The 27,726-nt window shown below is 43.2% G+C and overlaps 1 protein-coding gene across 1 annotated transcript in view; it reads right to left on the bottom strand.

Annotated features, from left to right (window-relative positions):
* The window catches only part of ryr2a (ryanodine receptor 2a (cardiac)), a 924,147-nt gene that overhangs the window by 690,264 nt on the left and 206,157 nt on the right, over positions 1 to 27,726 (bottom strand). Inside the window, exons 5-10 of the mRNA XM_070890953.1 lie at positions 24,047 to 24,061; positions 15,084 to 15,158; positions 14,498 to 14,576; positions 12,995 to 13,107; positions 11,282 to 11,381; positions 7,943 to 8,039 (exon numbers count right to left, since the gene is read on the bottom strand). Coding sequence (XP_070747054.1) covers positions 7,943 to 8,039; positions 11,282 to 11,381; positions 12,995 to 13,107; positions 14,498 to 14,576; positions 15,084 to 15,158; positions 24,047 to 24,061 — 479 coding nt within the window. The remainder of the gene's footprint in view (positions 1 to 7,942; positions 8,040 to 11,281; positions 11,382 to 12,994; positions 13,108 to 14,497; positions 14,577 to 15,083; positions 15,159 to 24,046; positions 24,062 to 27,726) is intronic.

The raw sequence follows: 27,726 nt of genomic DNA, 5'->3' as shown, positions 1-27,726 counted from the left end.
TCCTGAGAGATGCCATCGATACTCCATTTACAATTTGTAGGAGTGGTAGGAGCAAAAGTAAATGAGGGAGAGCTTCACATAGAATCTACAGATTTCCAATTGAATGCAACTTTCTTACTTTAAATATAAAAATATCTCGAGACAATATTATACACACATTTAGATGGCTTCTGTCCACCAATCATGCTGATATTTCTGTTTTCAATGAAACAAGAATGCTTTCAGGGTAGAAATGTTCCAAAGGCATAGCGGAAAACCCAACCCTCACAATAGAGAAACAGTATCTCAAACTGGTGGTTATTTTCTTATCATCTAGATTCACCGACAAGGTCACAGGCACACAAGCTGAACTTCTCTGAGTCATAAGTGCAACCTCACAGCTAATCATTCTAAAGCACTGATTCACGGAGCTGGTTTTGAGCTCAGTACACAATAGCGAATAGGAAACTCCAGTATTTACTCAGAGCTTAAATACGTAGATATATTCAGCTGGATTTTGTTTTGAGTCTATGGGGGCGATTTCCGACTGTCTGATGTGATTTTCAGGCGGGCCTGTAAATGGATGCACAGCACACCTCTCCGAAACTGGCAGGGGTCTGCTTGCAGGTTGTAGGACCCTGTTTGCAGTTTTCAAGTATAGATGGCAGAGTTTCTACCCATCTGTACCGGATGAGCAGCTTAACCAGTGATTTATTAAAGGCCACACCTAAATGGCTTGGAACATCTTTTGAGGAAACATTTGTGGGGCAAGGAGACCACAAAAATACCGCTTCCTGCAGCTGCCCGCCGCCCCCCGCTTCCCCCCGCCCCCTCTCTCCCATACAACTCCCCACTTTCCCATTGGACTGTCTCCTGTCACTATCTTTTACTGCCAACTTACAGCTCGGTTTGCTCATGGAGCTGACATATTTTCCACCCCCAGCTTACCCGCCCTCCCTCCCCAGTTTGGGGGGCTGCCAGCTCACACTCATTGAGGGCTGGACCTCCTACTGAATTATCAGGTGTGTGCCACGACTACACTGCTGACATCACGCCTGTTTTGGGCAAAAGTTTGAAATTGCCACTGCCCCCCCCCACACCCCAACCCTTTTCAGTTTCTGCTGTGATATGTGTCGTTCCCTAGCTGATCAAAAAGTATATGAGCATCCTGTAAATTCTTCCTTCTTAGCTAGTCAGTGAATGTGTTACTTTTCATTTTTCCTCCCTCTGTGGGAAGTATCTCACCTTGACCTGATGACCCTCCCTCACTCTTGGCAACCCAGCCAAATTTCAGAATTCGCCGTGTGGTGAACTGCAAGTACAACCCACAATATACCATCTCTTACTGTTTAATTAAGAGAAATAAAAACTTTCATTTATATAGTGGCTTTCACACACCATGGATCACTTCCCATATCTCGGGAGCCTCCTATCAACAAGAGCAGGCATCGACGACGAGATCCAACACCGCCTCCAGTGCGCCAGTGCAGCCTTCGGCCGCCAGAAGAAAAGAGTGTTTGAAGACCAGGCCCTCAAAACTGCCACCAAGCTCATGGTCTACAGGGCTGTAGTAATACCCGCCCTCCTGTATGGCTCAGGAACATGGACTATGTACAGTAGACACCTCAAGTCGCTGGAGAAATATCACCAACGATGTCTCCGCAAGATAGTACAAATCCCCTGGGAGGACAGGCGCACCAACATCAGCGTCCTCGTCCAAGCGAACATCCCCAGCATTGAAGCACTGACCACACTCTATCAGCTCTGCTGGGCAGGCCACATAGTTCGCATGCCGGACACAAGACTCCCAAAGCAAGTGCTCTACGTGGAGCTCCTTCATGGCAAACGGGCCAAAGGTGGGCAGCAGAAACATTACAAGGACACCTTCAAAGCCTCCCTGATAGAGTGCAACATCTCCAGTGACACCTGGGAGTCCCTGGCCAAAGACCGCCCTAAGTGGAGGAAATGCATCCGAGAGGGCGCTGAGCACCTCGAGTCTCAATGCCGAGAGCATGCAGAAATCAAACGCAGACAGCGGAAAGAGCATGCGGCAAACCAGTCCCACCCACCCCTTCCCTCAACGACTATCTGTCCCACCTGTGACAGAGTCTGGGACTCTCGTATTGGACTGTTCAGCCACCAAAGAACTCACTTCAGGAGTGGAAGCAAGTCTTCCTCGATTCCGAGGGACTGCCTATGATGATGAGAATGATTCACACACTGAGTATATGTCCCAAAACACTTTATAGCCACTAACATTACTTTTTTTGAAGTGTAGTCACTATTATTATGTAGGTAAACATGGCAGCTAAGTTGTGTACAGCAAGATCCAACCACTAAAGGCGTTGTAAGCAGCTTCTCAAAGGGTGTGATATCTCACCAAACCACTGGAAATGGATACCATGCAAATCAGCAGCGCGCATTGCAGCACATCACAGATCTTTGATGGAAACAAGCAAACTAGAGATAAAAAAAAGGTTGATTCAATAAACAATGATAATGCTAGCACATCTCAGCAGTATGACTACAAAAATAGGACACAAAGAATCTGCAAAGGGATATTGACAGGCTAAGTGAGTGGGCAAACATTTGGCATAATGTGGTAAAGTATGTGGTTATCCACTTTGGCAGGATAAATAAAAAAGCTAATTATTATTTAAATGGAGCGAGATTACAAAATGCTGCAGTATAGAGGGACCTGGGGGTCCTGGTGCATGAAACACAAAACTTTAGTATGCAGGTACAGCAAGTAATCAGGAAGGCAAATGGAATGTTGGCCTTTATTGCAAGGGGGATGAAGTATAAAAGCAGTGAAGTCCTGCTACAACTGTACAGGGTATTGGTGAGACTACACCTAGAGTACTGTGTTCAATTTTGGTCTCCTTATTTAAGGAGGGATATACTTACATTGGAGGCAGTTCAGAGAAGGTTCACTAGGTTGATTCCTGAGATGAAGGGGTTGACTTATGAAGAAAGGTTGAGCAGGTTGGGCCTATACTTATTGGAGTTTAGAAGAATGAGAGGTGATCTTATTGAAACATATAAGATACTGAGGGTGCTCAACAAGGTCGATGCAGAGAGGATGTTTCCACTCGTGGGGGAATCTAGGACTAGGGGGCATAGTTTCAGAATACAGGGCCACCCATTTAGAACTAAGATGAGGAGGAATTTCTTCTCTCAGAGGACCGTAAATCTGTGGAATTCTCTGCCCCAGAGAGCTATGGAGGTTTGGTCATTGAATATATTTAAGTGGAGATAGACAGATTTTTGAATGATAAGGGAATAAAGGGTTATGGGGAGCAGGCAGGGAAGTGGAGCTGAGCCCAAGATCAGATCAGCCATGATATTAAATGGCAGAGCAGGCTTGAGGGGCCAAATGTCCTACTCCTACTTCTTATGTTCTTATAAATAGGATAGTGTGATAATCTGCCAGTGTAACATCATTGTGGTCGTATGTAGAAATATGTAGAAGTAACAACAGGGAAACAGGCCATTTGGCCCAAGCAGTCCATGTTGGCATTTACCCTCCATGCGAGTAAATAGTTCTAATAGGAAGTCCAAAACTAGGGGTCAGAAATATAAGATAGTCACTACTAAATCTAATAATGAAATCAGTAGAAACTTCTTCACCCAGAGTGTGGTTAGAATGTGGAACTGACTGCCACACAAAGTGGTTGAGGTGAATAGTACAGATGCATTTGAGGGGAAGCTAGATAAGTCAATGAGGAAGAAAGGAACAGATGGAATAAAAGCAGAAAATGCTGCAAATACTCAGTGGGTCAGGCAGCATCTGTGGAGAGAGAAACAGCGTTAACATTGCAGATCTATGAGCTTGTGCTAGAACTGGAAGAAATAAAAGGATATGCTAATAGAGTTAAACAAAGTAGAGTAGGAGGGAGCTCATGTGGAGCATAAACACCAGCATCGACCAGTTGGGCTGAATGGCCTGTTTCTGTGCTGGTAAATGCTGTGAAATTCTGTGTGAAAATAAATGAAGCATCATTTATCGGCTGTGGAGGAGTAGTTTATTCACTTCACCACCAGAGGTGCAGGATCAATGCAGCAACATAAATGCTGCCTCTGGACACCAATCACCATGTTTTAGGGAATGGGCAGGGTGACTACTTAGAATCCACTATTACAGCACAAGTTGATGCTCTGCCATCATGAATGGAGATACAAGTATATCTGATCAGACCCTGTGGGACCAAGTCCAAGATTCCTAGTGTGGAGTACTCTCAACTCAACTAAAATAAACAAATAACCACAATTAGATTTGTAACACATTGAGCAAAGCACAAATGCTTTTGAGTGTGAATTCTGTTTAAATTCTATATAACCCATGCTCATTAAAACAGTCTCATTATCTTCTTAATTTGCTTCTTCTAATCATATATCTACTTAGTCTGTTTTTGGGCAGTGATCACTTGCTGACTAGTTTTTGTTGTTGCACATAAAAATGAACATGTTTGAACAAGAACACATTAACCTTTGGCTTATTATGCGGTTCTCTTTAAATGTGAAAATTCCTCACTGTATATCTTATATGATTCAATTGGGATCTAAGAGGCAAAAGGCACACTAATCATATTCCTCTTGATATACTGATGTTCATGTTTCTTCATCAAAGGTTCAAGATGCCCTTAGACAATAGAATGTGGCATGCATTGCATAACTATGTGTTAACCAGGAAGAACAGCAAGCCAGTAAAACAGATCAAATTGAATCGCAACACTAAATTAGAAGTCTGAATTAGCAATGTAATATTTGCTGCAGTGAACTCTTGAGAATCCCAGCCATCTGGGTCATTCTAACACCAATTGGATAATTAATGAAGGAGATCCTACAATGATAATTAATTAAATGAGTAAGAAAACCCACACAACGACATTTACAGAGCCCACTTGATATTCCAGTTCAAAGATGCTGCACTCCAACATAATGCTGATGACCCAAACGCCCTGTGTCCTCCACACTCGTCGGTTTTTCGCATTAGGGATAATCTCTGAAAACAAATATGGCCCATAGTATACAATGTCAGCACGTTTCAAGGATAGGTATTAGCTGTGGCTCAGTTGGTACCACTCTTGTTTCTGAGTTAGAAGGTTATAGGTTCACAGACCCACACAGAGACTTGAATACAATATCTAGGCTGACACATCTGTGCCATAAAACGCAGTCTCAGTGTGCAAGAAGTTTTTGGTCAACTTAATCTCGTCTCTTTTTGTTTTTCTTCTCCAGGTTTTGTTTTCAAGCTAATAGCTAGACAGGGAGACAGGGATCAGTATAATAGCCCTGCATTATATATATCCTTGTCTCACTTAAGTTTAAATTGCCAGTTAACCACATCAAATTCTGTATGGCTGCTTGAATTTGACATTAAAGGTTGCAAACATGTGATTAAAATTTAATCCCATGCCTTCCAACCAGTTAATGGAGACTGCAACCTGTAATAGGTTATTTAAAACCTTTAAGTAACATATCACATGTGCATCCTGATTTAACATGTTAAATTTGAGGCCAGACATTCAGCTGCCTTTGCTGCAGCACTCATTCTGCTTGCCTAATGGGACAATGGAATGGTTCAAAACCAAATTTACAAACGACATCCTTTGTGACTGTGATCTCGAGGTATACTGCTCTGCGGTCACAGTCACAGGGATGTCGTTCTCGACCTGTCTGCAGCCTTTGACATGGTTGAGCACACCATCTTCCTCCAATTCCTCTCCTCCGTCGTCCAGCTCAGCATGACTGCCCTGACTAGGTTTCACTCCATTATCCAATCATAGCAAGACCATCACCCGTAATGGCTTCTCTTCCAGCCCCTGCACTGTTACCCCTGGAGTTCTCCAGGGAACTATTCTTAGCCCCCTTTTCTTCTTCATCTACATGCTGCCTCTCGGTGGCATCATCTGAAAACATGGGGATCAGGTTGCATGGGTATGCTAATAACACCCAACTCTCTTGATCCATCAACCTCTGTGTTGTTAGACTGCCTTTCCAAAATCCTTCTTGGATGAGCAGTAATTTCCTCCAGTAAAGCAATAGGATGCCCAAAGCCATCATTTACAGCCCCTGCCACAAACTCTGTACCCTCCCCCACGCCACTTATTCAATTCCCCTCCTCAGCTACTGTATCACCTTGTACCAGACTGCAAACTTAGCATCCTATTTGATATCAAGCTGAGCTGTCGACCCCATATCCTCTCCATCACAAAGTTCAGCGATTTCCACCTCCATAACATTGCCTGCTTCCGCCCATCAACTACGGAATCCCTCATCTACGTCTTTATGACCTCCGGATTTGATTATTCCAATGTCCTCCTGCCCAGCCTGCTATCCTCCATAAACTTCAGCTCACCCAAAGTTCTGCTGACTGTGTCCAATCCAGCACTAAGTCCCGCTCACCTGTCACCCTGCGCTCGTTGACCTATATTAGCCCCGTTTCCCCAATGCTTCCAATTAAAAATTCTCAGCCTCGTCCAAATTCCTTCATTGCCTCACTCTCCCTATTTCTATAACTTCCTCCAGACCGACGCATGCCATTATTAATGCACTAATCGGCTTGCAAGTTTAGGGGGTGCAGAGACACGGCGTGAGTGGTGAATCTCCAGAACTTGTGGTCGATTGACGCCGCACCAGGGTTTGCCTCGCACAAACAGCATCTTGCCCTTAACCTTCATGTTATTTAGAAGAACTTGTTGGATTTGCACATTAATTGTCCATTATATTTGCCGCAAAAAGTTAGGACTCATAATTAATAGAGTAAGTATCCTTTAACAACAGGGTAATTGTTAATGTGATGCCAATCAATCTCTTCAGCCAGAAAGGGAACAATTTAACTGCTGTGTCTCATTCTTGCATGAAGTAAATTGTTGTCAGAGATTTTGAAATTGTCAAATTTTAAATGTTCCAACTTTTTTTCTTACTACCTCTCTTTCCCTCTCTTTTAATCCAATCTTTCTTTCCTTCTCTTTATTTCTCTTCCTGTACCTGATTTGACTCTAATTCAGCCTCCTCTCCATCGTTCCTCTCTTTCTTTCTCAATCCTGAAATCTCATTGGTTAAGGAGATACACTGTTAGGCTCACCATTAACTAAGGTCCCAGATGCCCTGTTGCCCTTGCCAGCTCACTCATCCAGAAAGTCCGTGATGAAGGGTGCAGGATAAGGTCTAACTAACAACACACGCCATTAGATGCCCCGCTCCATCATGATTTGATTCAATGCAAACACTGTTATTAATGCCACAGGTTCTGCATGGTTTTGAGTGTTATTCATTTACGTTTTTGGGCAGGTTTCTATTCAAGGATTGCTCCTCCTGGTCATAGAAGGACATCTTGGGCGTCCCCTGCCATGGGCTTCACCCCTCCCCTGCTCACGGACTTGGGTGACCCTCCCAATCCGTAATTGCATTGCCGGGAACCGTTGCTATGGGTCCCCTGTGATAGCCTGACCGCCCACCAGTTTTGGTTCCCGCCCACCGGCGGTGATATGATTCCGTGTGTCGAATGCTCTCGACCACTCTTCCCAGCAACCTGTTCCAGCTCTTGACCGCCATCTGTGCAGAGGAATACTTCCTGACACCTATCCTAAATGTTCTTCTCACAGCCGTGAACCCGTGCCATCTTGTTCTGCTGTTTCGGGTGTCTGGGGAAAAACATGCTTCTCTCCTATTAACAACTGAAGCATCCAGGCCTTGAGATTTAAAACTGCTGTAGCTTCATCAACTTAACAACAACTTGCATTCATATAGCACCTTTAATGCAGTAAAAATGTCCCACAGCATTTATAGACCCATGTCTATCTTTATCACAAGGAAACATTGAATTCTTCCATTGAAATACTTTGATGTGTGTTTGACAGGTCCTTGTATACAACTCATTCTAACTCCAATAAAATGCCATGTTCTTTCAGTTTCTCTCACAACTCCACTGGATGGTTAGTTTGTCCGCCTTAATTACCTGCGCTGTTCTTCCCCATGCTCTCCTGAAGGTACAGTCAGACATTCATCCATGTGTCCATGCAGTAACCTCAGCACATCCCCTCCCTTTAGATATCCTAACGGAAGAGAAGATTATATTAACTCTCAACATGAGACATGAATAACATACTGTTTTTTTTTAAAACAAAAAACAAAAGAATGCAGGCAGTCGCAAGAATTGTATTTTGGGACTTATGGGGTTCAAATTTTATAAGTTCTGCAAGGGCCTCAGTTGATGTGACTGGGCATCAGTATCATATCTTTGCAGTGTGAAACTATGTTCCTTTTACTTAAATGTGGAGTTTCACACTCCTTGGTAGTGGACGAGGGTTTGTACCCCACAAAACCTTGGTCATCTGCGAGGGGCACGGAGCAGTTGGGTATCCATCTCTTAAGGTGCTGACCCATTGGCTCAACTCAGTTGTCCACCTCAGTCAACTGCAGAATAGGCAGGCAGCGGAAAGGGACCATATTTCAGTGCAGAGGCTGGAGTGCGAGCGGTAGTTGCAGGGCCATCTCATAGCTTGGCAGAAAGAGGAGTCATGTTGCTTCCATTAAGCAGCAAGCTGCCACCACATTTGCTCCTCCGAGGAAATGTCATCAACTTCCTCATCTTGTGCTCCTCCATTTGGAAGGGGCACAAGTCGAGGAAGTTGATGACACACACCTTACACTCTCACCAAGGACGCCCACCGAGTATCTAAACATTAAAGCAGAGACACACACTGTAAGTAGGGAAATAAAATTATTGCATCGTCTTCGTAAATTACTGTAAATTTATTATCTGAGGGAGCATATGACTTTTGCAAGAGGTAGTATACAGACTGGGATGGAAGTAAAGGTAAAAGTGATTATGCACAGCATGTTGTTAACGGGTAGAATATGTTACAAAGGGGACTACAAGTAGAATTATAGAACCATAGAATGTTTACAGCACAGAGGAAGGCCATTCGGCCCATTGAGCCCATGCCAACTCTGATCTAGACCCACTCCCCCGCCCGTTCCCCGTATCCCTGCAATTTATTTTCCTTCAGATACTTAACCAACTCCATTTTGAAAGATAAGATTGAGTCTGCCTCCACCACCCTTTCAGGCAGTGTATTCCAGATCTCAACCACTCACTACGTAAAAAGGTTTTTTCTTACATCACCTTTGGTTCTTCTGCCAATCACCTTAAATCTGTGCCCTCTGGTTCTTGACCCTTCTGCCGATGGGAACAGATTCTCTCTATCTACTCTGTCCAGACCCTTCATGATTTTGAACACCTCTATCAAATGACCTCTCAATCTTCTCTGCTTCAAGGAGAACAACCCCAGCTTCTCCAATCTATCCACGTAACTGAAGTCTCTCATTGCTGGAATAGTTCTTGTATATTTTTTCTGCACACTCTCTTAGGCCTTCATATCCTTCCTAAAGTGTGGTACCCAGAATTGGACACAGTATTCCAGTTGGGGCCAAACCGGTGTTTTATACAGGTTTATCATAATTTTCACACTTTTGTACTCTATACCTCTATTCATGAATCCAGGATCACGTATGTTTTTTTAACTGTTTTCTCAACCTGTCCTGCCACCTTCAACGATTTGTGCACACATACCCGCAAGTCTCTCTGTTCGTACACCGGCTTTAGGATTGTAACATTTAGTTTATGTGTCCTCTCCTCATGCTTTCTCCCAAAATGCATCACTTCATACTTTTCTACATTAAATGTCATCTGCCACGTGCCCTGTACACCCACGTCCAAGTCATTAATATATTAAGAAAAGCAATCCCTGGAGAACACTGCTGAACTACCTTCCTCCAGTCCAAAAAACAACCGTTCACTACTACGCTCTGTTTCTTGTCACTTAGCCAATTTTGATTTACTGTTCCTTTTATTCCACAGGCTTCAACTTTTCTGGCTATTATGTGGCACTTTGTCGAACGCCTTTTGGAAATCCATGTACACAACGTCAACCGCATTGCCCTCATCAATCCTCTGTTACTTTGTCATAAAACTCGATCAAGTTGGTTAAACACAATTTGATTTTAACAAATCCGTGCTGGCTTTCCTTAATTAATCCACGCCTATCCAAGTGACTGTTAATTTTGTCCCTGATCAATGTTTCTAAAAGCTTTCCCATGACCAAGGTTAAACTGACTGGCTTGTAGTTGCTGGGTTTATCTTTACACCCTTTTTTGAACAAGGGTTTAACATTTGCAATTCTCCAGTCCTCTGGCACCACTCCCTGTATCTATGGAGGATTGGAATATAATGGCCAGCACCTCTGCGATTTCTTCCCTCAATTCTCTCAGCATCATAGGATGCATCCCATCCGCTCCTGGTGATTTGTCTACTTTAACTACAGCCAGCCTTTCTAGTACCTCTGCTTTATCAGTTTTTATCCTATCACGTGTCTCCACTACTTCCTCCTTCACTCTGTCTATGGCAGTATCCTTTTCCTTGGCGAAGACAGATGCAAAGTTTAGTACCTCAGCCATACCCTCTGCCTCCATGCATAGGTCTCCTTTTTGGTCACTGTTTGGGTAGTTAGACTAATGAGATTTTCTTTTGGCCTCTGTTCGGTGGTTCCTCAATGGTGTTCAAACTCAGGGATCCTTGAAATAGTGCTGGCACAGTGGAATGGCACAAAGCAAACGCATCAAGGCTGCTGGTAGGGCATTGCCCATTCAGCTGCAATATTCTGCTGCTGTGGTCCGATATCACTGGCACATTGATGGAATAAAAGCTTTTCCGATTCATATATGCCATGGGATATTGTTTAGGATCTTTTCTTACTACCACGTGATAAAAACTGCTGCTCTCTCCTAAGCTATATTGCATGGGATCATCTCTCCTCCGCTTTAAGCCCCTCCCCATAGCTTCTTCATAAAGGTGTGTTTCTGAATTTTGGGTATGTCTTCGAGGTGAAACACTAAGTGGGGGGGGGGGGGGGGGGGTCAAGGGTTTCCTCAGTGGGAAAGGAAAAATACTGAACAGCAAGTAACCCCCTGGTGCTGATCTTGTGCACCTCTGTATGGACAGTTCAGTTGTAAAGGTACACACAATGCCTGGAATTGGTCACTGTGTGGCATGGGGAAATGGTGGCATGGTGTAGGGGGAAGCTCGAAAAGGAGGGTGGGGAAAAAAAACATTAGAAAAATCAAAACATGGGTCACAGATGTTAAAAAAAAAATAATATAGGAATGAGCACCTCCAAAACCCAAGGTGAGTGGTATTATTTGATGGTGTAATGCGTATGTGAAATGCGTTGACAGACTATAAAGATAACGGCACAGTTGCAGCAGTGTTACTGCAGGGGTTTTTGAACAATCTTACCTTGTGCTACTTCACTTCCAGAGCAAATTGGAGCAACACTCCAGAGAGTTTGCTGGAATGCGGCATCAACCTGCAAACTGCTACAGCCATATGACAAATGCTGCAAAAGAACAAAATCAGTTCAGCACCGTCTCGAGACTGCCAGGTCATGTTTAAATACATCAACAGAATACTGATATCTTAAAACACCCTCTTAAACCAATCAAAGGTGTAAATATTACAGCCTTTAAACCTGCCACCAGCATTTATTCTATTGCCATCAGGCTGAAATGTTTCAATAAGACAATTATAGTAACCTTTGCAAGAAGGTTTGTTCAGTCTACGCCTGCTTCGTTTTATCAAAATAGAAGTGGATTCTGACTTCATATAGCATCATGTCATCTAGCCACAAAGGGCTGGACTGGACATGGGGCAAGCGTTTGCAGGGTTCTGAGGGTCAGGGCTGGCAGTCTTGGGGCATAGCTGAAGATAGGGATTGGGGTAAGGTTGGCATGAGGGTCAAGATAAGGGCTGGGGCAGCAGGAGTGGGAGGGGTCAACAACCAGGGGCATAGATTTAAAGTAGGAGGTTTAGAGGGGAAGTGAGGGGAAATTTCTTCAGCCCGAGGTCTGGCACTCACTGCCTGAAAGGGTAGTTGAGGCAGAAACCCTCGCCACATTTAAAAAGTGCTTGGATTTGCATTTGAAGTGCCGTAACCGACAGGGCTACGGACCAAGAACTGGAAAGTGGGATTAGGCTGGATAGCTTTGTTGGCCGGCATGGACATGATGGGCCGAAATGGCCTCCTTCCATGCTGCAAATTTCTACGTAACTAAGCACTGCATTGTTACGTGTGCTACAAAGCAACTCACAAACAAATGCTTCTGCACCTCGCAGACAATGCGTGAAAAATGGCATCAATGCCAATCAAGAACTCCAGGCTACTTATTATCATAAAACATATTGGGATGTTTTCACATTTAATTAATTAATTGAAATCTAGCTTCAATAAAAACGTTAAATGGAAGCATTCGCTCCCCACTGTCTACAACTCTCTGACCATGATTACGAATTAACTGCTTCCTACACATTTTAGGGTTTTTCCTGCCAATTCCCCCCTCCCCTTCTCCTTGCCTGCAGCATCTACTTGTTGCTGGGGTATGTTTCCACAAGCATTGGTCACTCTTTGGATCCTGAACCAAGTGGCCATCCTTCATGTGCAGGCTATTCTATCATAAGGTACTTTAAAGGCAAGCCTAAAAGTCCTAACCCTAAACTATACATATCGACTTCCAGCCAGAGTCACTGGATAATAAACAGGAGTGGAAATCCTGGATGATTTTTCCTTCATTAGCCTAGGGACTCTGAGGCCCAATGTACCACTGCCTGCCAAAGATCAACTAACCGCGCAGACTGGCGATCAAATCTGTATGTACAGCTCAGCTACTCTTGAGCTTAACTGGCGAAACCATTGGGAGCATTGTTTTTGTCGCAGTTCCCGAGCACGATACTGTTTGAAAATACATCATACATCCAGCATGTTCTGGTAGAGACTTGAAATAAAATGAACGGAGCAAATAGTTTGCTGTCAAAACTGGAAGAAAAATGTTAGTGGGCTTTCTGTGAATTTGATGCACAAATACGTATAAGGCTAAATTAGTAGAATATAGATCAGAGGATGTTTGATGTTTGCTTGCATGAATTAGAACAGGAAATCTGCGATATTTTGCTCACCAGGTATCGCTCCGAAGAAATGCTGACTAAGATAAGGTCATCTCCTACACGTACTTTTTCTCCTTCTGAACGTTGCTTGGAGGCTGGGTGTATCGTCCACCAGCAGGCCTCTCCTATACAAACAGGAAAATCAAAACCCTTCTCTGTAACTTTGTACAGTACTGAGAACATTGCCAGTACAACAGTAAATTTATGCTGATAAGTATAAACTGAATTCTAGACCCAAAGTGACAATAATTTGCCCTTTTATTGCTAACCGGACACGTGAGGTAAATACAGCTGTCCCTTGATATAATATGTTCATTTGCATTACTATTTCAGATGCAATGCTATTTTTACTTGTTTATAAATTTTCAGCATATGTTCCATTGCTATCCAGCTTTAAAAAGCTTCCAAAATTTTAAATTTCACTGTAACCTATATTTTATATTGGGACCTAATTTGCGGCCCCTTTGAGGCGCGCACACGCCCGCACAAGTTTCGGGTTTAGGCATGAACTGTGCATGCACTAAAATCCAGAACTTGTGATCTGTCAAGAATTCTCTTGATAAATCGCACGAATCCCTGGGAAAAGGGCATTTGCTGGTGCGGGGTTGGGCTACTTACCCGTGAAACTCTTACGCCTGGTAAAAGCAGGTGTAAGGCCTTATTTTACCAGCTAAGAGTTAAAAAAAATGTTATCAATCATTTAAACATTAAAAACCCTATGCAATAAGATAAGTTTTTTTTAGCCTCTTTAAAAGATATAAATTTATTTTTCAAAATTTATTTTGCTGTTTAATTATATTGTATTTTAATTAATTACAAATATGTACTTTATTTTTATTTACTTGTTATGTTACATGTACATACAGAATCTCCATAAACATGAATGGGGATAGCCTTCTTTGATTAATTGGGCCAGCCCACGTGATCCCAGGAATGCTTGCGCTCCTGGTATATGTGAGCCTCTACGCAGGCCTACGCATAGAGGCCCAGGAACACAAGTCTCCATAGATCCCAAGGCAGAAGGTAAGTGCGTAGATTTTATGCTGGTCGAAAGCCTCCACCCGCAGGAAGCCTCCGACCGCAAATTCAGCCCCATTGTTTTTTTAACGAATGGTCACCATTTTTTTGCGATTGAGCAGAGTATTTTAGAATGGAGGAATGTCACCTTATGACCACAGCTACTTCAGCAATTGTCTGGTTAGAAACAGACAAACTTGTGGGGCTCGTCTGGGATGTGGTCTGTACCCAATCTTCGGTTGGCCCTTGCGCACTTTGCTGCAGGTGTTGGTGCTGAGGATCCGTCTCCACTTCTCTCTGCATCATTCTAATCTAGACAATAGTCCCCAATGACCGCGCTATTCTATCATACAACATTCATCTGCTTTAGTAATCAAGTAAGCTTCGCTAAAACAATAAGGGTGAATTGTTGAACCTGCCACCTGAAAGCGAGAAAAACTTATATACCACTCCTAACCACATGACTATTTGAAAGTGCAATACATTCTTCAAACATACCTGTTGTATCTTCCTGTAATCCGACATCAAAGGCCAGCTTGTCTGTTGAAGATCGAGATGTGGACAAACAACAGAGATACTTGGAAACAAAATGCAGGATAGCAACAGGTTAAAATTTCAGACTGGTGAAAGTTCAGCGAAGAAGATGGTCGTGAATAGCAGATCACTTTTGAGGAATCGCCGTTCTCTCCAGATCAGTTCAAGCTACCTCCTATAAAGTAGATCTTGGCAAACAGTGAGATGTACTGCAGTTTCTGAGAGTTCAGTCAACCAGAAATTCTTAATGATCTTTGAAATTAACTCTTATTGCGCTGCTGGTCAACACGTGAGCACAGACAGTTACTATGAATGGCATGTGGATATCAAGAGTCAGGTATCTGTTCAGTGCATTCGAACATCTTGGCCTGACAATGCACTGCAGATGGGTTCAACAAAACCTTTTAGATATTTTCTTTTAAGAATGTGAAAATCAGATCAGTTCTAGTTCCTTCTATTTGGTTGCCATCATAATTAAGAGAGTCTGAATTTCACATGAGAATCTTGATGTGATTTAGTTAACAGAAAGCAGTAAATGAATAATTCTTACCATTCCACTGTAGGAGTGCCTGAGCAACACTGCGTGTCCATACAGAAGGGTCCGATGGCCTCCACCTTGAGCTGTCTGTTTAGTAAATGATGATAATGTTCAGGGTATTACATCAAATGAAGCACAGTACCTCTGTGTTGTAGCCACTGACAATTCAATTTACTGTCCTTTTAAGTATTCTGCAGTTAACAAAACAAATAGAATTCTGCAATATAATGCTCAATCGGGTAGAGTATAAATCATAGGATATCACGCTGTAACTGTATAGTGCTCGGCTCAGAATGCAACATGACTACTGTGTCCAGTTTTGGTCGTCAAGACACAGGGGAGAGAATTGAGCTCTGGAGGCAGTACAGAGGAGTGATGAGGCTGATCCCTAATCATAAATCCTGAAGAAATTTTGGCTGTTGAACCCCAATATATCTTATTGTGGTAAATAAGACTTTATTCATTCTTTGAATGTGGGCATCACTGGAAAGGCCAGCATTTATTGACCATCCCTAGTTGCCACAACTGGCTGGCTTGCTAGGTCATTTCAGAGGGCAGTTAAAAGTAAACCGCGTATGTGTGGCACTGGAGTCAGATCTAGACCAGACCAGGTAAGTACAGGAGGTTACCTTCCCTATGGGACATTGAGTGAACCAGCTGGATCTTTATGACAATCAGACGACTTCATGGTCACTTTTACAGGTATCAGCTGTTATTTACAGATTTTATTTTAAACTGAATTAAAATTCTCAAACTGTCATGGTGGGATTTGAACTCACGTTCTTTGGGTAATTAGTCCAGTAATCTACCGTACCCCAGTAATAATATATTAAATCATACAAAAAGATAAATCTACTTTCAAGTATGCTGAGAGTCACATTTTTAACCTGGTGAAGCACGAATTTCAAGCTGATGTCAGGGAGCTCTTCTTCAAGTAGAGAATGATTAACTGGGACAGGCTGGATGGAACAGAGAGTCTTTTTGTCATTGTTAACATTTATGTACTTGGAATGGACTTCTGGATAAAGTATTGGAGGCAAAAACACTGGAATCCTTTAAGGCATAGAGCGGAACCTTCAATTTCGCCTAAGTGTAAAATGGGTGGTAACAGATCAGCTGGCCGTTACACACCCGCCAGTTACACACCCCGCCCGCTACACACCCTGCCCGCTATACTCCCCGTGTGTTAAACAACCACCCTCGCTGGGCTCGAACGCCGCTCCTCGAATGCAGCGCTCGAGCCTAACGAGGGGCGGAGGTCGAGCCCAGCGAGGGCCGGAGGTCGAGCCCAGCGAGGGCCGGAGGTCGAGCCCAGCGAGGGGCAGTGGTCGAGCTCAGCGAGGGCGCGGAGGTCGAGCCCAGTGGGGGGCGGAAATCGAGCCCAGCGAGGGGCAGCGCAGCATTTAATGGCGGCGGGGCTATGGCCCAGGAGCAGCACAACATTTATAACATCAGAGAGGTCATGGCTCATGAGCGGCGCAGCAGTTAACAGCAGTGGAGTTGGGGTGTAGGGGAGGTGCAACAGAGCTTGATCTCCAGTCGTCTTGGTCAATCCTCACCACTGGACCAAGACCTAACTCTGTCAAGTCCGTGTGGTGGCTGGTGTGCAACGGTCACCGCATGTTAAAAAAATCCACAGGCAGGCATCTTCCACCCTTTAAGATGTAAGTCATTGAAACACCTATGAGCGCATCCTTTTTTTGGTGTGAAGAGCGTCATCCTCATTATGAGGGACAGCCTATAGTAGTATACGCCCAGCCCATTATACACCTCGCCCGCTGTACACCTCGCCCGCTGTACACCTCGCCCGCTGTACACCCCGCTCAAAGTTGAAAATTCCACTCATAGTTAGATTGTATAATTGGGCTGGATGGGGGAATTGTGGGTATTTTCAGATGGCTGAACGAAGGTTGAAAAAATGTCCTATTACACGCTTTTAACTGTGATCGTTAACTGACCACAACACCAATTCTGGGATGAAGGAGGGATGGAAAACCATTACCATGAGAAATCTGAACCATATCCCCACAACAACTTCTCATGGGCCAATCCAGAAAGGATTACCTGGGTACGGAATAGATTAGTGCAATAAAACATGAATATTAACAAGAGACTTATATTCAATTCAAGATGATAACACTTATGATAAAGTGAAGCAAAAATAAATGACTCTTAATGCTTCATTTTGAATAGTAATTATTCTTTGTATACATACAGAACTCTAAACATTTCTGTATTTCTGCTCATGGTGCAGAAAAGTCCACATGCTCCCCAAAAGGTTATTTTTGTTCAACATGATTCCAATGATTGTATTTATATAGTTGCGTCACACAATTCTGTACATTAAATGCTGTGTTACATAAGAATTAGGAGTAGGATTAGGCCAGTCGGCACCTCGAGCCTGTTCCACCATTCAATGAGATCATGGCTGATCTTTTACCTCAACTCCCACTTTCCTGCACTATCCCCATATCCCTTGATTCCCTTAATATCCAAAAACCTATCGATCTCTGCTTTGAATATACTCAAATACTGATTCTCCACTACCTTCTAGGGTAGAGAATTCCAGAGATTCACCACCATCTAAAGGAAGAAGTTTCTCCTCATCTCAGTCCTAAATGGCCAACCCTTTATTCTGAGACTGTAATCCCTGGTTCTCGACTCCTCAGCCAGAGGAAACCTCCTCCCTGCATCTACCCTGTCAAGCCCTGTAAGAATTTTGTATGCTTCAATGAGATCACCTCTCATTCTTCTAAACTCGAGAGAATATAGGGCTAGTGTTCACTCAGCACAGGTTCCAATAGTTGGTTAGTGTGGTAAACATTCCCATAACCCTTTCCCTACTAAGGAGACTCTGTTTTAAAATGGGAATTTGTGTGTGTGGAATGGTCCACCTAGTTGATTTCTTTTTTTTTAAAAAGCCAATGTAATCAGGTGCTAAGTAGCCATCTGAAAAACAAGTCAACTAATGTGTACAGAGTTTTCAGTTGCATTTTCTTCTCGAAAAAACCAACTAACAGGTCTGGTGGAGTTCATTAAAAGATTCAGCGAGCTTGCAGGGTTAGACCAAACATAAGCCAAACAAAAATAAAACATTCAGTCCTAACGGGATTGGGAATGCCTTTTAGGACAAGTGGAACCGCCCCATATCCAATAATAAAACAAATGTAGATTTAGCTCCTTCTAACTCCACGGCAATCCCCCTATCAATAAGCATCACTATTTCAAACACAATGCTGGTGAATTCCCTATAGCATCAACAGTGACATCATCAAAGCTTTCAGGCAACGTCTTGCAAACTGCCATCAATCCTTTTCAAATAGCAAGTTATTATTTAAATGGAGAAAGATTGCAAAGTGCTACAGTACAGCGGGACCTGGGGATACTTGTGCATGAAACACAAAAGGTTAGTATGCAGGTACAGTAAGTGATCAGGAAGACCAATGGAATCTTGGCCTTTATTGCAAAAGGGATGGAGTATAAAAGCAGGGAAGTCTTGCTACAGTTGTACAGGGTATTGGTGAGTCCACACCTGGAATACTGCGTGCAGTTTTGGTTTCCATATTTACAAAAGGATATACTTGCTTTGGAGGCAGTTCAGAGAAGGTTCACTAGGTGGATTCCGGGGATGAGGGTATTGACTTATGAGCAAAGGTTGAGTAGGTTGGGCCTCTACTCATTGGAATTCAGAAGAATGAGAGGTGATCTTATCGAAACGTATAAGATTATGAGGGGACTTGACAAGGTGGATGCAGAGAGGATGTTTCCACTGATGGGGGAGACTAAAACTAGAGGGCATGATCTTAGAATAAGGGGCCGGCCATTTAAAACAGAGATGAGGAGAAATTTCTTCCCTCAGAGGGTTGTAAGTCTGTGGAATTCGCTGCCTCAGAGAGCTGTGGAAGCTGGGTCATTGAATAAATTTAAGACAGAAATAGACAGTTTCTTAAACGATAAGGGAATAAGGGGTTATGGAGAGCGGGCGGGAAGTGGACCTGAGTCCATCGTATTAAATGGCTGAGCAGGCTTGAGGGGCCTTATGGCCTACTCCTGCTCCTATTTCTTATGTTCTTATGTCCTTTTCCTGATTGCAAAGTTGCAAAGCACACAACATGCTACCACAATTTGAGAGATAGTGTTGGTGTATACTGTAAGGCATCCTGTGTCCTATCCAGGCATCAGAACCATCCTTTGAGCATCTCAATGACTTGCTCAATTCTTACCCTTGTCTTCATGCCTGCTTTATTGCAGTGCTCTTCTGCAGCACTGATGATCCTACAAAGTGGAAGCAGCAATTGTCCCTTGTCACCCAACAGCCATCTTGGCCCTTGCCTCGACTGTTGCAATAGAGCTGAGATGCTGGACTGACAGAAGCATCATGAGAGATGCTAGGAAGCTGTGAATTCATGTGCAAGGAGCTGTGTCTGTCATTGGAAATAGGCTGAATAGGGAATGGTAGCCTTTGTAGTTCATATAAATATGGGGATATACATTTGGGGTGTACGCTACATGGGTGCAATTAATAGCCCTGACAAAAGCCCACATGGTTCTCTGGAATGAACTTGCAGCATTAAAGTTGAGTACTGTGGATGCTTTTTGTGCACAGTGAGAGCTGACTGCGCTGTGGACCTTGACTGCAGCAATGAACAGAGCTCCTCAAAAGATGCATTTAAGGGGAAGCTAAATAAACACATGAGAGAAAAAGGAATAGAAGGTTACGCTGGTATGGTTAGATGAAGAGGAGTTTGGAGGAGGCTCATGTGGAGCATAAACATCAGTTGGGACAAATGGCATGTTTCCGTGACGTACCTTCTAAATAATGCTACCTAATTCATGACTGAAGCACAGCCACTTCAAACAGAGCTCCTGGGAAAGGTCTTGGAAAGTGCATCTTGCATCTACAGATCTTGCTGGATCAGGCTGTCCCTCGGTGCCACCTGATTAATCTGGCTTCACATAACCTCCTGCTGTTCCTCTTCCTCCAGCATATAAATCATGTAAAGTGGGATTCCCAATGGAAGCCCATTGTGTAGCCCTCAGACCAAGCTCAATCATTCTCTTGAAATAGAATGTTTTCCAAGGGTAATACAATAATGGAGGGGAAGGCTTCTTAAGTACAAAAGGAAAAATAAATTTGCAAAACCTGCAGTAAGTTCTAATATATGAACACGATTCTCCACAGCCCACCCGATGAGCAGTGCACCTTTAGCAAAATACGACTGCCTTGCTGAATGGGTCCTGGAAAGCAGCACCTTTTGGGAGTTACACATTTTGTGAAGGGCAGATGGGAAGGCGGATGTCCGGTAATTTAGGAGGGGTGACGTCATCACCTAAATCAGCCCCGTCAAAAAATTCCTGGTCCCGCAGAGGAGCAAATCTTAACTTACGTCCTTTCATGACCCTGAATTTCGAGGCCAGAATGTCTAAGTTTGTAGATGATACCCAAGTTGTATGCAAAAACAAGTTGATCACAAGAAAGGGATAGTGTTCAGAGACCTAAATTGAATTGGCAGACCGGAGATTCCACTGCGGTTCTCGGTCTTCTATGGCAACTGGGGCAGGAGACCAGCAAAACCCCGGAGAAATTATGTGAATGGCCATTTTCCGCTGTTTGTGGCATTTCTCCAGACACTGCGACTGTCTCCCACCAAAGTTATAGTGGGAGTCCAGGAAAAACAATGGCCGAAAGGGTGACTCTAAACCCAGCAAAGTATAATGTTCATATTTCAATCTAAAAGTAAACAAAAAAGTATATTTTTAAAAATAAAAACAATATGGAATGTTAATGCATATTGTGACTTCATCAGCCAAGCTCGTTGATTTTCTTGACAGAATTCTAACTGTGCAGAAAAGCATGTCTAATAATGCACAGCACTGCTTATCATAAGGAATACCACTGATCAACTGAAGACATGCAACACTACACCTAAAATAGCTAAAATCTGAACTGAGTAGACGCCTTGCAAGAATTGAGAGAGAGCAAATCTTGATTTCATGGTTCTGCAAAAAAAAACACAGAATTTGTCCATCTCTCCTCAAACCCAATTAACCTATTGTGATACCAACAAATTCTGATTTGCTGAGATGTGCAGCTTTCAGTTTTTCTGATGGAAAGAGTAATTTGGGAAGTTAATTGCTGCACGACTTCTTTGTGCACTTACGCGTACACCGCTGACTGCTTCTGATACCTCCATCTCGCACTCACCTGCAGTTAGAAAATAACCTGTACAGGACTCACGCTCGATTAGAGTTTACAGTTACCCGACCCATTAATATTAGAATGGTAATTAAACTCATCATTCGATAGGACACTTGTACTGAATCGGTTTCGTGCTCACTTCCATCTGAATTACATATTGCTTGATTTCTACATTAGGTAGAACGCAGCAACATTATAATTATGGATTTCAGAGATCTGAAGATACGGTTGGCTAAGTAACATTTCATTGATCACAACACTACTTCATGGATTTTTAATGTAGAATAATAATTTGAAAACAATTCTATGAAGCAAAGTGTTACTATGTGGATATCATTTACAGTCTGGATGCCAAACACTGTTGATTGGTTGATTTAATTGCCCAACAAAAGAAAAATCCAGTTTCTGCAGGGTACCCGAGTATGGGTCAGATTTCTTGATTTCACCATGAAGACCTGCACAAATTGCACTGGACTTCAGATGAGCTTTAATCTCTCACTGCTGCACATCAACTAATCTTCCAGCATTTACCATATCTGCCATCATCATCATCATAGGCGGTCCCTCGTATCGAAGATGACTTGCTTCCACATCAAAAGGGGATGAGTTCACAGGTGTTTCAATGAAGGACCTGACATTCCAGGTCCTGAACTACATGATGAAGCGTGAAAGATGCCTGTGCGTGGATTTTTTTAACATGTGGTGACCGTTGCACACCAGCCGCCACACGGGTCTGTCAGAGCTACGTCTTGGTCCAGTGGCAAGGGTTAACCAAGATGACTGGAGACCAGCTCTGCTGCACGGACCTAGTGTTGCCCATGGGTCCTCCCCTCTTCTGGGCCCGTAGCTCACGCCTCTCCTGGGCTCCGATCACGTCGCTTTGCAATCTCTCGCCGTTCCTTCGCCCCGACCTCGCCGCTCCTGCTGTACCTGCCCATGCTCCAATCAGCGACCTGGACCTTGGTGACGTCCAATCCAGTCGCCCTCTTCACTGAACAAGGGGACAAAGCCTCTTGTTTTCATCAAAGGCTGTAGTTATACTCCAGTTATTTTCTGCGCAGCGGCCCCGACCTGCAAGGACCATCAACAGGTCGAGGCCTTCAAAGGAGCAGCGTAGAGCATACCACTTCAAGGTACAGCGCGAGCCGGCTACTTGCGATATGAGTAACCATACACATTAAGAAAAAAAAAGCATATGTGCCAATACAGACTTTAACACAACTTCCTGCCTCCTGTTTGTAATTGGCCCCTCTGACCCTTCGGGATTATGCCCCAATCAAGTCAGGAGCAGGGGAGGTGGGGAGGGGAGGGAAAATTTGACCTACATTTCTCACCGTAGATATGAAAAAATAAATTGTCAAAAAAAGCAGAGATTTTGAAGATTTGTTTTTAAACCAACGGTCTTATTTATGAATTAAAAGGAGTAAGTGACCACTTCGCCTGCAGCTTGAAACTTCAGGGTGAAAGTTATCAATTGAGTTAAAATATTAAGGATATGGAAAGATTCAGTTTGAAATGAGCAACTCAAAAGATAATTGTGTGCCATGTCTTGGCTCAGTTATTTCCTGTAGTTTATTGGTTTAGTACATATTTTTCCCCTTCTCCTCTTAAGGGTCAACGTCACCCAGTTGGTAGGATCAAAAGATATGACTTCAAGTGCTACACCAGGTATTTGAGCTCATAAACTAGCCAGATAATAAGGTACTGTACTGGATTGTTGAAATTTCAGTCCTTTGGCTGTGACGATAAGTCAAGCTTCCTCATTCCCTGTTCTAGTGATTCAAGCAGATGTCAAAATCCCACGACATTATTCAAAAAAAGGTCAGGGAGTTTTGTCACTGTCAATATTTTTCCCTGAACCAGTATCACCTAAGATCATCATAGGTGGTCCCTCGAACGAGGATGACTTGCTGCCACAAGAGTTCACAGATGTTTCAATGAAGGACCCGATGTTCCAGTCCTGAACTCCAATTGACGGGGTGGAAGATGCCTGTACGTGGATTTTTTTAATGTGTGGTGACCGTTGCACATCAGCCACCACACAGCTCGACAGAGCTAGGCCTTTATCCAGTGGCAAGGGTTGAACCAGGACGACTGGAGACCTGCTCTGCGCACACATATCACAGTTTGGGCAGGCCCGTGCTGTCCCTGGGCCCTCGGCTCTTCTGGACCCCGTACCATCAGATTACACCTAAGATTACTGTATCAAGGCATCCCAAGCAACAGGCCATGCCCACACCAAGCGGGCAGACTGGTGACCTACCGCTGGGTTCGAACAATTCTTCCAATCCCACTCTGTAATAGGCCTCTAGGTATCATGCAAGGGCAGCCTGAAGTGGTTCTTACATCAATCCTTTCTCCTTTCAGAGAGATGGACCAGCTTTCTCTTAAAATGTCCTCCTATGGCAAGACTGAGATCTGGAAGTGTCCAAGTGGGGAATTTGTGGCACATTGTTGGAACTTCAACATGCGGCACCACTACATTGCTCCTTTTTCATGAACTTGTTTTATATGTGAGGGAGTGTAGCCAAGAAAGAAATGGTAAGCAATTTATTTTTTAAATAAAAAAGCTCATAAGAAACGTGACTGTTGATTGAGCGTCATAAATCGAAGTGTTGGGCACACTGGGTACCTTCTGACAAAATAAGTTCCGTCATTAACTGTGCATGTATGCATGCTAAAATTAAAAGCTATAAATGCTACATAAAGCATTTACAAGCATGCTACAATTTGCCAGAAGCGGTGCGAGGGTCAGTGAAATATTTGTTTTGCTTACCTTCATCATGAATTTCTGTGTAAGCATACAAAATATTTTGAAAAGTTAGTTTACATGAGTATTTTATTTTAAAATCATCAAAACTTAGCACAATTATTATTAACTTAAGGTTAAAAAAAAAGTTATGAATATAACTAACATCAATCACCTCAGTATATTGCTGTTGTAAGAAAGCATTAAACATCTTTTTTGCTTTTTGCTCCTGGTACATTAAAACAAGAATCATCATATAATGTCCCCATGAGCAAAAGGTGAGCCTTGCCAACTGAATTCACAGTATAATAAGGAACAAGCTAGTGCACATATCAGTTTATACAGAGAATTGGGATGAAATTCAATTGTCACAACAGGTTTGTATGAAATTCCTTTGAAAGATAAAGCATTAACCCATTTAAAGTAATTGAAATAAACCTTAATTAAAATAATGGACAAAGGAACAATGGACAAACATATTAATGTGCTGTTACTAATATCACAAATTGCAATTTCAGCACTAATTCTGGTCAATGAGGAAAATCCTGCTCCTCAACCACTTCCCAGCTTACATATTCAGGATAGATTAAAATAGTAAACTGTGACAAAAATCCTATTTTTTTGTCTATGTTGAATTTTTATCTGGTGTATCTTATAATTTATGTATCTTATTACTGGAAACAGCATTTAGGTTAAAAACAGGTCACACAGGGGTAAGATCTGTCATGGCTAATTATTCTATGCAAGATGGAAACAACTTGCGTTTCACTCTGGGGATTCAAAAAGTTCACTTCCAATGCATTGCTCCAAGAAGCGCTTTATGACGCCTTGCTTTGTGACGCCTTGCTTTGTGACACCTTGCTGCTGAGGTGTCATTTTATTCTTTTCCTGTCCCTACACTTGCTTAAAAACCCGTTACATCTCTAACTTTGTCCAGTTCTGACGAAGGGTCAACGACCTGAAACGTTAACTCTGTTTCTCTCTCCACAGATGCTGCCTGACATCCTGAGTATTTCCAGCATTTTCTGTTTTTATTTCAGATTCCAGCATCCACAGTATTTTGCTCAGTTTAACACTTCGATTTACAGACGATCATACTTCACTGAATGTGACAATTGCATTTGGATTTCCAAACATTGCAACAAATTAACGTGTTAACAGCTACTGATCTAATGTAATTACAAGAGCTGCAGGTGTCTACTGGCATTTTGTTTCCCAGTATATCACAAAGGATGTTGATGTATTAGGGCAACAGTAGCACAGCGGTTAATCTAGAGAATGCGAGGTCAAATCCTTACTGGTAGCAACTGAATTCAGTTTAAATAAAACAAAAATCTGGAACTAAAAAGCTACCACGAAGCTGTCACATTGTGGTTAAAAACCCAGTTGGCTCATTAATGTCTATTAGGACAAAAACCTGCCATCTTCACACAGTCTGGCCTGTATGTGACTCCAGTTCCACACCAACGTGGATGACTCTCAACTGCCCTCTGAGGTGGCATAGAAAGGGCAATGAGGGATGGATAATAAATGCTGGCCTTGCCACTGACGCCCACACCCCAAGAATAAAATGTGTTAAAACGACAGAAAATTTCAAGTGTTCAAATGAACCCAACATTTTAAATTTGCATTACAGAAGTGTTGATAATTATCCTCCAATATGGCCAACCGACTTCACATTTTTATTCATTTTCTAAACATTATGTGAAGCTGAAACACTTGCAAGAGTTAATTCTGTTCTTTGAATAAAATTAAATGCAAACAAAACCTTAAACATGATTCATCCACTTTCATATCATTCGTTCTTACTTTACTTCCTATCAGACAGTGACTATCCTGAATGAGACACATATCAAATTTACAATGGGCAAGGTATTATTTGATAATCTCTACTTGCAACAAACAGTATCAGGCTGTCTGTTTTAATAATACTCTAAAGAATACTGGCTATCTGGCACAAGAATTGGGATGCATAAAGTTCTAGCTAAAATTAGTCAGACAGCGATTACTGGAGCAAATGAAAGATAAAACATAATCCGCCAGTCAGTGAGTTTCTGGGCAGAACTATCACTTAGCGGGACTTGCCAAGTGGAAGTAACAAGCTTCAGATGAGCAAGGAAGAGAAAATCAAATGGTAAATCAACTGTGAGTATTCCTTTGAAGTAGCTGGTGACAAAGCTGCATTTACACATTGTAATATATGCACATGTGAGTATGCTCACAGGGTTGTAGAGTTGTTGAATTTCTGCGGTCTAGAGGAGTCCGTGTTCCATGTTTTTATGGAGTGTGCGAGGTTGCAGCCCCTATTTCACTATTTAAAGGGGCTGCTTCTCAATTTCTGGTTGCACTTCAGTCCCACACTCCTGATCTTTGGGCACCCTGTGCGGAGGGGAGCGGGTAGGTCCGAAGGCCTCCTCGTAGGATTGCTCCTAGGCACGGCCAAGAGTGCCATCAGCCGGTCCAGGCAGCGGGCGGTCCAGGGGGCCGTTCAGCCTGACTGCCTGCCTCTCTTCCGTCCTTACATCCGGGCCAGGGTGTCCTTAGAGATGGAGCACGCGGTGTCCACCGGTACACTCGCGGCCTTCCGCGAGAGGTGGACGCTGGAGGGACTGGAGTGCATCATCACCCCCGGCAACCAAATTTTGATTTGATTTTATGTTTTAAGGTTAATTTGTTTTAATTGCTGGGGTTTTTAGTGTCCCCCTCCCCTTTTATAGGAGGCACTTGGGAAAAAAAATATGATTTTATTGCCCAAAAAAAAATCACAAAAAAATTGGGCAGTTGAAAAATGTTTGGAGTGTCCCCCAGATTGGAGGACGCTTTACTTAACTGTTTTTTTTTGTTATCCAACCAAAAGAGTTGTAGAGTTGTTGAATTTCTGCGGTCTAGAGCAGTCCGTGTTCCATGTTTTTATGGAGTGTGCGAGGTTGCAGCCCCTATTTCACTATTTAAAGGGGCTGCTCCTCAATTTCTGGTTGCACTTCAGTCCCACACTCCTGATCTTTGGGCACCCTGTGCGGAGGGGAGCGGGTAGGTCCGAAGGCCTCCTCGTAGGACTGCTCCTGGGCACGGCCAAGGGTGCCATCAGCCGGTCCAGGCAGCGGGTGGTTGAGGGGGTCGTTCAGCCCGCCTGCCTGCCTCTCTTCCGTGCGTACATCCGGGCCAGGGTGTCCCTAGAGATGGAGCACGCGGTGTCCACCGGTACGCTCGTGGCCTTCCGCGAGAGGTGGGCGCCGGAGGGACTGGAGTGCATTGTTACCCCCGGCAACCAAATTTTAATTTGATTTTATATGTTTTAAAGTTTAATTTGTTTTAATTGCTGGGTTTTTAGTGTCCCCCTCCCCTTTTATAGGGGGCACTTGTAAATTATGGTTTTAGAGCCCAAAAAAAACACACAAAAAAAAACTACAAAAATACAAAAAAAAAGGGCCTTGGGAAATGTTTGGAGTGTCCCCCAGATCGGGGGGCATGATTTATTGTTTAAGATTTAATGTTTATTGGTTACTCCAAAAGAGTTGTGGAGCAGTTGGAACAAAAAAAAACATTTATTAAAAAAGGGGCAGTTAAGTGTCTGGAGTGTCCCCCAGATCAGGGGGCACTTGATCTAATGTTATTTTGTTCCCCCCCAAAAGAGTTGTAGAGTTGTTGAATTTCTGCGGTCTAGGAGTCCGTGTTCCATGTTTTTATGGAATGCGCGAGGCTCCAGC

Source organism: Pristiophorus japonicus, chromosome 9, assembly GCF_044704955.1.
Source record: "Pristiophorus japonicus isolate sPriJap1 chromosome 9, sPriJap1.hap1, whole genome shotgun sequence".
In the NCBI taxonomy this organism is placed as follows: Eukaryota; Metazoa; Chordata; class Chondrichthyes; family Pristiophoridae; genus Pristiophorus; species Pristiophorus japonicus.
Note: the sequence above shows the minus strand (reverse complement) of the source record. Positions and strands in the feature narration are given on the sequence as shown.